Source organism: Convolutriloba macropyga, chromosome 6, assembly GCF_964194025.1.
Source record: "Convolutriloba macropyga chromosome 6, txConMacr16.3, whole genome shotgun sequence".
In the NCBI taxonomy this organism is placed as follows: domain Eukaryota; kingdom Metazoa; phylum Xenacoelomorpha; order Acoela; family Convolutidae; genus Convolutriloba; species Convolutriloba macropyga.
In genome coordinates, this window is record NC_134473.1 from 70,325,993 (window position 1) to 70,336,059 (window position 10,067).

Sequence of the window (10,067 nt, forward strand, 5' to 3'; positions counted from 1 at the left end):
CACATTTTACTAAGGGGTTTAAATTCTCTGTTGCATAGCCAGTCTACTTTTTAACTCTTTACGTGCGCCAAAAGAAGAAAAAGTAGAAAATACATCAAGGAAGAAATTTAAATTTTGCTTTAGTCATACTTTAACCGCATAAGTTTTACTGGTAAAAAAAATCCAAATAAAACTTTTTTGTATTCATTGTAGGATTGTACCGAGAAATCAATTGCAGACAATATAAACAATATCAGTTTAGTTTCTAGATGAAATTAAAGAAACTTTAAACCGGGAACTCTACGAAAAACTCCCTTGTATAAAAAATATCACGAACTTCTAAGCTTTTAAACAAATACGCCAGATGCGGGTAAAAAGAACGACTGGCACTGCAATATTTTTCTTCAGTAACAACAATAAGTTTTGACATACTTTCAAATTTCAATCTTTTTATTTCTATTTACTTTCAAAGAAATTTTAGTTTATTTTTGATGAACGTAGTTAGAGCACAATTTCGTTTTTTTTTAAAAAAAAATAATGGCTTTCTTAGGAAGATCATCTAATCTTGGTTTTCACAATAAGTCGTTTCATGGATGAATATGAAAGCAGAAAAATAACCGATTTCCTGAAACCTATGTAAAGATAATGCGATTTCATTCATTTCGTGAAGTTTTTAAACAAATATTGATTGCTATCAGTATCTTATCAAAATACTTCAAGTTTTTTGTATCTCAAATTTGACTGGTGATAGGGAAAAATATATCTTTTACGAGTTTTACTTCCTCCTTTTGAAATGTCTCCCCATTTTCAACAGCAGCAGTTTTTTGTTTGGTTTCTGGAGAGCTCAGCAACTCAGCAGAAAGAGTCAAATTCTTGGATCAATATGAGCCCTATGACATGTGTCGCAACTTTGTATAGCTGGCAGGTTATAAGCATTCAATGTGAATTATTTAATAATTATATACGTCACTGGGAGTTATAAAACCTTGATTGTTAGCTCACCAAAAATCAATTTTCGCTTAGATCGTTGCGACTTGGTTTGTGAAGATAATAGTAAATAGTAATAATGTAAATAGCAATTGCTTGTTCTTCGAACCTAGTTCACTACAAAATGGCAATTCGTGAGAATGGGTAAGTTTTCTCTCATCTGAAATCTTTTCCGAGATCTGTTTTTATGTTGGTCGAAAAACGATTCATATTTTTTTGCAATAAAGTTACAACAGCTATAGTATGCCTAATGCAATCCAGATTGTGGTTCTCTAAACCCCCACCCCAACCCCCCCCCCCCCCCCCCCCCCGTAGCGTTTTATTTCTACATTTTTACGTTCGACATAACAACAGATGGTTTAAAACAGTTTAGATATCAAGATTATTTTAAGAAAACAGTCTACCCAGGCTGAGGTGTGCGCTCGAAATTGTCCTGGTCCAGGCCATTTCGAGCGCACACCTGACCTTTGTGCGCTCAAAATTACAGGGTCTGGAAGGTGGAATGAGCGCACTTCAGTCTGATCATAGGCGGATTCGAGCGCACCACGAGCACATAAAGACTCTCGAGCGCGCTTGAGTCTGGATCAGGGCAATTTCGGTCTGGGACGGTCTGGGCCCGGACAATTTTGAGCGCACACCTCAGACTGGGTACGCTTACAATAACTTGCAAGATAACTACCAGAATTTGATTATTACGGTTGTTTTAACAATTCTATCCAGTCCGATCTGTTTGAGGGGTGCAACTGAGCACGTGATCTTCTGCATAATGGGCAGTATGTCTATTCTGGGCGGTCTCCTCTATCTCTACTGCTATTCCCAGGTTTAGGCCTCGACTTATGAAAAGACGGTGCTCGACCAAAAATTGTTATGAAAAGACCATGCTGCACTCAAACAGCCTATGAAAAGAAGTTAGCTGGGCCTAATTGTTCAGCTAGACTTTGACTCGACCAAAGCTTTTGATGCTAGACTTTAGCTCAACCCAAAGTTGATGCTCGACCTTACCTCGACCTAAAATGTTAAATCTCGACCCAACAAATTTATATTTGCACTGAAAATTGGCCTTTGCTTAAACGTAGTCAACGGGTTTTTCCGTTCAAATTTTTCAATGTTTCTCATATTTTCCCGCAAAATGAACTGGGCTGTTATAAATATAATTGAAAAAATGAAGTTTAGAACCAAAAGAACTCAATCATTTTACACTAAACTCATTGCCGATGAAATGTCGATTGTTAGAACTTTCTTAACAAGTTGCGTTCAACCGAACAATTTTGTTATATTGGTTAAATGCTAAAACTATTTTCTCTTAAGAATTCAATTTTCTTAAGATTTTTTGGCGAAATTCTACTTGTTTTTCGAAGTAGGACTGCTTGTTGCAACGCTAGTTTGGTGTTGCTTGTAGGTGTTACACATTTCAAAAAGAATTATAGAAAAAATAACTGTTATTTATCCCACAAAATAAGATCCTTGACCCATGAAAAGACCATGCTCGACCTATTGAAAGACCGTGCTCGACCTTAGATTGAAATGAAAAGACCTTATCTGGACCATGAAAAGACTTTAACTCGACTTCAGTTAGGACCTGGACTGTGTATTAATAGTCAATATTGGAACCCTCACTAGAATTAAAAATTCTTTTCATAAGTCGAGGTCTAAACCTGGATATCTTCCTTCAACCTGTCAAAAGTTTCGCAAAGGAAACTACTCGCTTTCATTGCGCTAACGGAAGGGATGTCCATATTTGGTAAGGTGGGACAAATTGATGAGACATTCAAAGCAACTAACAACAAAAAATCTGCAGTCATTAGTGTTGCGGTGCAACTGAAAAAATCTAAACTGTTATTTTCATGTGTATACATTCCACCTAACGCAACAAATTTTGAGACTTTCGAGATACTAGATAAATATCTCGACGAACTTGTTTTTCCATCAGAAACTCATCAGATTTTTTCTGCTGATTTCGAAGTGAATATGATTCAAAATGGAATTAAACCAAAAGCGTTGGAGAAACCTAATTAACAGATGCTATCTAGGTATTCCAAAACTTTTAACATCAACTGGGGAAACTGTTTCCTCCAAATCATGCCTGGATGTCTTTTTTTCAACATTCCATTGAAAATAACCTTGGACCAATCGGATGTCTCAGATCACCACAATGTAATAGCAGATTTAAACTCAAATTTTAAAGCTAGCTGTAAAGAAAAAAAATGCTTTTTCGAGAAATTGGAAAGCATTAGAGAACGAAAAAGTGCTCAAATGGCCCAAAATTTTCTAAGAGAAAAACTGAAAAATCTTTTCAGCCCCAAGAAAACAATTGATAAACAGATCTCTGAGCTTCACAGTAGTCTCACTATGCATCTAGACAAATTTTGTCCCATGAAAAAAGTGAAACCTAGCAATAGAAAAAACTGGATAGACAATGAAATTAAAAAAAGAGGCTACTGAAAAAACAAATAAGAAGAAAAATGAAGGAAACAAATTCCGAACAAAATAAACTTGCATACAAAGGAAAAGTACTCTTGTTAAGAACTTGGTAAGAAAAAAAGATGGACTTTTTATCAAAATAATTTACACACGGAAAGTTGGCAAAATGCGAGAGAACGTTTTAACACCTACAACGACTTTATGAGAAAAACACAAAAACCAGAACAAGATATTTTCACCCAAAAACCATGTTGAAAACTTCAATAACTTTTTCGCGAGTATTGGAAAAAGTCTTTCAATTGAAATTGAAACCAACAATAAAATCAAATTACAGCCGAAAAACAGCAAGTGATTCTATTTCAGCAAAATTGCAAAGAAAAAAAATAGAAGAGATACTGCCTAGAAATCAACCTAAGTACTGCTTAGACTGTTATAGCCTAAACTACATATTTCTATGGAGAATTTCTGATCCTCTTGCAACCTGTGTGGAACAATTGTTTACTAGATGCATTATCAAGTGCTATTTGCCTGACGCTTTAAAAATTTCCAAAGTTCTACCCTTACACAAGGAGGGGGACAAACATGAGCTAACAAACTACAGGCCAATCCCCTTGCTACCGACAATCGGGAAGATTTTTGAGAAACTGATCTATAATAGGTTGGTTCAGTTCCTCGATCGCTATCACATTCTGAGTGAAAAACAATTCGGTTTTTGGAAAAAACGGAGCACAGTTGATGCAAATGCTACATTGGTGGGAACAATTCGTCAATTATGGAAAAACAGAACTAAGGTATCTTGCTGCACAATTCTTGACCTAAAGAAGGCGTCCCACACTGCTGATCACAAACTTTTATTACAAAGATGTCATTGTTACGGTTTTCGTAAGGAAACATATAAGCTCATTGAATCGTTCCTGATAAAACGAAAGCAACACATTCAAATTGGAACAAAGAAATCTTCTTTGCAACTTGTACAAGCAGGTGTCGCCAAGGATCTGTACTGGGACCAATTCTGTTCCTCATTTATAATGATGACATCATATCAATGCAGGGTGAACCAGATCTAATACTGTATGCTGATGACAGGGCAATTATAACAAGAAGTAGAAACATGGATTTACTGAACAATCATCGCTTAGCACTAAAAAGCAAAAATGATTGGATAAAAGAAAACAAGCTAGTCCTCAACGCAAAGAAAACAAAAAACCTGCGTTTAAATGGTCGACGGAATATTCAGTTTGAAAACAAATTTCCTTTGGGTAGGAAAACGGCTGAGTCAGTAGAGCAGTACAAACATTAAGTTGTGATTAATGATGGTCAATTAAGTTTCCAACATCATGTATCGTATATCGAAAACCGCCTTGTCAAGTTTTTTGTGGCTATTTCTACAGGCTCAGAAAGGTCTTAACATCTCATCAAATGATCCAAGTTTTTATAACATACATTAAGCCAATGTTGTAATATGGAGTTCTCATCCATGGCTCGAATTCTAAAATATTGCTATAAATTTTGGAGAAACTTACAAAATGATTAATAAAAATTATTTTCTTAAAACGGAGGTTTGAATCGCTGGGCGATTTGAGACAAAAAATAAACCCTAAACTGTTAGGGAACTGCATATTTATGAATTTTTCAAAACTCTGATTAATATTTTTCGGGCCGAATGCAAAATTGAATCTTTGTCAAATTTGTTGAGTGTTCAGGATCTAGAAGACCTTTCAAGCAGTTGGCCTAACAAGATCTCAACTAGTAAACGCCCATGCGTAAAAAATTGTTTGTTTACAAGGCTAAGAAGGTTATTAAACCTAGTTTCAATAATTGAATCAATGTTTGTAGACAAAGTAAAATACATTAAATAAAACGAAATGCGAAAACTTGCACACAACTTCATACTGGAAAATGAACAACTAACGGAAGCAATTTTTTAAATTTTTTTAAATTATGGTATTTGCTTTTTTTCTCTTTTTTGCTTTCAATTTTTTAAATATAAACAATTTGTTTTACCCTTAGTGAATAGCTATTGATAGTGAATTATTTTCCGCTAGAGGCACTTGAATACAGGCCAGTTAGACCTAATAGTGTGCTCTTGGTTGGTGCGATTGCTATTTATTTACCCAATTGTGTTCTATTTTTGAAATCTTTGTAAAATTAATGTAACGATTCTGTACTGACCATTAACAATTTATTATTTTTATTATTACTTTGTGCTTAAAAGTCTTTCAAGTTAGCTTCTTTTTTGCCATGACAATGCACATTTATCGAACTCTTTCTTCACTCAATTGAGAAAAATAGAAGAATATTGTTAAAATATTTTTCTACCGATGTTTGTATGAGCAACTAAGAGGTTATGTTATAGCTCTTATATGCTATTATTAGGGTGTGAAATTAACAGTAATTAATGATCAAGCTGTAGCCGGGAATAAGCTTGACAAAAGCCCCTTCGTGGTCTATTGGGCAAAATATGATAAATTAAGCTTAATTCAACTGATATTTGAACTCAAAATGCACAAATTTTTGTCTAAATAATTCAAGCGATGTATCTATGAGCATATACATAATTTTGATTGATAGTTTTTTGATATTTCTTGCAAGGTTTTTGGAATCTTTGTTTTTGACTTGCTTGAATGAGATTGCCATTCCGGCTAAAATGTCACTGGCAACCTTGAAAGGCCAATATTCTGTCGGGCCAATGTCATGTTAAAACCAGATCTTTTTTAGATATTTCCAATATAAATTTGATTGCTTTTTCATCGTCTTTTATCATTTGCCTTAATTACTCCGCCTTGCTCACAACAAAGGCTGCTTCAAGCAACGTTTTTCTAGTTTTGAAATTATTTTTGCATTAGTTAGGCTGTCATTTTATAAATAAGGCTTCTTTCTGCCGTTTCAAACAGGGTTCACCAATGTGGAAAACTCTTGCAAGATTTTACTTTTTCAGGCAACATTCAAAAACTAACAGTTACTTTATTTCAATTGACGCTAAATGATTTATAAATCTGTTTGTGATTGGTTGTTAAAGCTTTTATGACATTTTGTTCCCAACTAAAAGTTGCTTAGAATCATGGAACATCTTGAATCCCATCCAGTCACACTTTTTAAATCAATTAAAATTGAGAAAACTGCTCAAAGAGCACTATGTTCCCCAATATATTGATATTGGAACATTGGAAGATTTGATTCAAGTCATGATTCATGCTTTGCAAAATACTTGTAAGAATTTTTGAAAATTTAAGTCCTCTCATCACTAGAGTGTCCTTGTTGAAGCCAATCGTTACTCCAGTTGTAATCATTTAGTGAGATTTGGTCTAAATCTGGTTCGACCAGCTCAACAAGAGCCCGGGCTTTTTTGTTTGACTTTTTGTGCTGATGAGCTAGCAAACCTGTTGGCAACTCAATATCACTGCCCACAACCAGGGTTCAAACTCATTCAGGAGAAATGGAGATATTTAAGAAAGGCGGTGAATTTCAAGAAACTATGCAATAATGCTTTTTGAAACACGGACATTGGCAGCTTGAGCAGATAGTTGCTCTTAAAGAGGCGATTTTTCATAAAATTCACCGGAAATCACCAGAACATGCATCAGTTCTTGGCTTTAAAAAACGCCCTTTAGCATTGTGCAAAAATGGGTTGGTTGGAAAATATTTTAATAACAAATGAATTTGCCTAATTTAAGTTTGACAATTTTTTCGCAACTACAATTTTTTAACCTATAGATTTTTGCAGAATTGTAAACTAAAACTTTGATTTTCACTTTTTAAATTTTTCTAAGATATGAACTGTTTATCCAGTGAGAAATTTTATGCTCATTACAATTTTTATAATGATTAATCAGAAGTTCAGACGTTTTAAAACCCTTTTCGAACATTTGGTCCGACGCACTACTGGCCAACCTTTTGATCACTTTTTGTTCCGAACCCACTTGTGGGGGGGGGGGGAGGAACTATATACTCAAATGGGTTTTTTTTTGTTCAGTCAATTCTGGCCGATCGATATATTCATCGTCGAGAAATGTGAGTGGTATCATTAAAAAGCTAGTTCAGCGCAGAATTCGAAACTAAATTCTTTTTAGAATTTCGTTTTTTTGAGGAGTTATCGAGGATTGAAATTCTGTGTGAACAACGGGATATTTGGCATGATTTTGTTCACTTTTAGTACAATTTTTCTTCAAATTAAGACCTTTAGCAAAAATATTGATTCAAAATTCCATTTCACGCCACAAAAAAAATCAATTTTCTGTTCCTAATGGACGAATGAAAGGCGATAAAAAGAATAGTTCTGGTCGCATAGGGAAGTGTACTATCAAAAAAATTCGAATTCTATTTGAGAGCTCTTTTTTTAGAACTTTTAATATTTTTCTTTGTTTTCTCAAGTCACCAAGAGACTAGTCTTTTTTCATATCGAGGTTCCAATATTGACAACCTGAATTACAGTCTAATGAAGCTCAATGAACAAAAAATTGGTTTTCAAGGAATCAATTGTGTTTTTTTTTGGCTTCGACTCTGAGTTTTCGTAATTTTGAAAATTTTGATTTTTTTTGAGGATTTACTAAATTTTTGGAGTCCTATGGCATAGACTCGTTGAGAAAAAGTGCAAAAATTTCCGAAATGAGCTCTTAGTGAAACTATCTAGAGCTTTGATTGGACAGCTAATGGCTGTTAAGACTTAAAACTGATTTTTCGCGAATTTTTTTTAAATATTAACTGTTCATAAACTTGTTTTCGTGAATTGTAAATTAGTCTCAAAAATGACAGGACTCCTTTCTTTTCTACTGCAACCGAAATTAATCTGGCTAAATGTTTTGTCTTCTAACTATTTCTTATATGCCTTCAAGGCAACAAGATTTCAAATTTTTTCAAAAAATTTTTGGATATTTTCGTAATATTGGTTTCTCTTGAAATCTTATCAGATTATTCTGCTATTGATATCTCCCATTGGCTTAGGGAACATTTGCAATGGATCATGGATAAAATTTTCAGAGAAAACCTCATAGTTTAAATGGCTTCGACACTTTCTTCTCGCACTTTTCTGCTGAATTTTTGGTTTTTGCTTATATTTGTTGTTGTTTCCATAGTCATAAGGCTTTTTGTGATGTCTTATTCATAACCTCTGTTTGAAAAATATTTTTGACCTCCAATCAAGCCATAACTGAGCGTATTTATTGATTTCCGTTGAAAGCTTTTGAATTTAATGGCTGTTGAGACTTTAAAAATGATTTTTCGAGAAATTTGTTTAACATCAACCGGTCTTAAGAATATTTATCGTTAACTGTATGTCATTCTTGGTAATTATTGGATCGGTTTTCATTCTACTTGAAAAAAAATTAATTTAGTTAGCCGTTATATTATCCAACTATTGGTGTTATGTCTTCGATGCACGAAATTTCAAAAATTTTTAAAAAAAAGTTTCTTGAAATATTTATTGTAATTTTGGTTTCTTTTCGAATCCCGAACCATTATCCCAATACTGATTTTTTGGCATAGAGAAAATTTTCAATGGATCATAATTAAATTTTTCAGAGAAAATCTTATAGTTTAAATGGCTTCGACACTTTCTTCTCGCACTTTTCTGCTGAATTTTTGGTTTTTGCTTATATTTGATGTTGTTTGCATAGTCAGAGGCCATATTGTGATGTCTTATTCATAATTTATGTTTGACAAGTATTTTTGACCTCCAATCAAGCCATAACTGAGCGTATTTATTGATTTCCGTTGAAAGCTTTTGAATTTAATGGCTGTTGAGACTTTAAAAATGATTTTTCGAGAAATTTGTTTGTTATCAACCGGTCTTAAGCATATTTATTGTTGACTTTATGTCAGTCTCAAAAATTACCGGATCGACTTTCATTCTATTCGAACAAAATTTAATTTAGTTAGCCGTTTTATATTCCAGCTATTGGTGTTATGACTTCGATGCACGAGTTTTCACAATTTTTTTAAAAGAAATTTTAGATATTTTTATTGTAATTTTGGTTTAACCTATGGTTTGTCTGTTCAACAACATGCGTTTTCATAAAGTTATGTGATAGGTGTATTTGTGTTTTTTTCTCTTCCTGTAGCACAATCGCGTAATAACAGATCCCAATGATTTTCAAATATGGCCCGACTGGACTTATTTGTTCATTCAGCATAATTTTAGCTGAATTAGTATATATATATATATATATATATATATATATATATATATAGGAAATTAAGTTAAAAGAAATAACAATCAGATAATAGCTAATGACTTTAATGGCTTCACTAATTTGTGTTTTCGCAATGTTTTTAATTTGTTGTTCGCATCTTTTGAGCATTTCAACATCTGTAAATCGTTTCTATGGCTTAGTCTAACCAAAAGCAGGACATATTGGCTTCATTCTGACTTTTCAACGAAATTATCAGGAAATAAAAGGAAATAAACTATCAGCTAAAAGAAATAAAAGGAAATAAAGGAAATAAACTATCAGCTAAAAGTTAGTGATTTTTTAATGATTTTGAATACTTTTGAAATTATTTGGTTTAACAAATGTTGAATGATTTTTTATTTTCGCCTCAATATTTCCTCTTTTTGTTGAGTTGCTGCCTAGTCTCATTACAAAAAATCCCATCTGCGGTTTGAGTTAGGAAAAAGTAAATCTCTGTCGTTAGGATTTTGTCGGATTGTAATTTGACGTTTTTTACTAGGTGTTTTTTAGATA

General features: G+C 33.4%; 2 protein-coding genes across 5 annotated transcripts in view; both read left to right on the forward strand.

Annotated features, from left to right (window-relative positions):
• Positions 1 to 10,067, forward strand: part of LOC142340576 (uncharacterized) — a 200,557-nt gene that overhangs the window by 20,356 nt on the left and 170,134 nt on the right. The window contains exon 1 of one of the 4 annotated variants that reach the window (XM_075391246.1): positions 1,025 to 1,110. The exons of the other annotated variants lie outside the window; for them this stretch is intronic. The gene's annotated coding sequence lies outside the window, so the exon portion shown is untranslated. Of the gene's footprint in view, positions 1 to 1,024; positions 1,111 to 10,067 lie in introns of those variants that run through there. 4 annotated transcript variants of the gene reach the window in all.
• Positions 1,107 to 10,067, forward strand: part of LOC142341390 (leucine-rich repeat-containing protein 57-like) — a 24,250-nt gene continuing 15,289 nt past the window's right edge. Inside the window, exon 1 of the mRNA XM_075392318.1 lies at positions 1,107 to 1,110. Coding sequence (XP_075248433.1) covers positions 1,107 to 1,110 — 4 coding nt within the window. The remainder of the gene's footprint in view (positions 1,111 to 10,067) is intronic.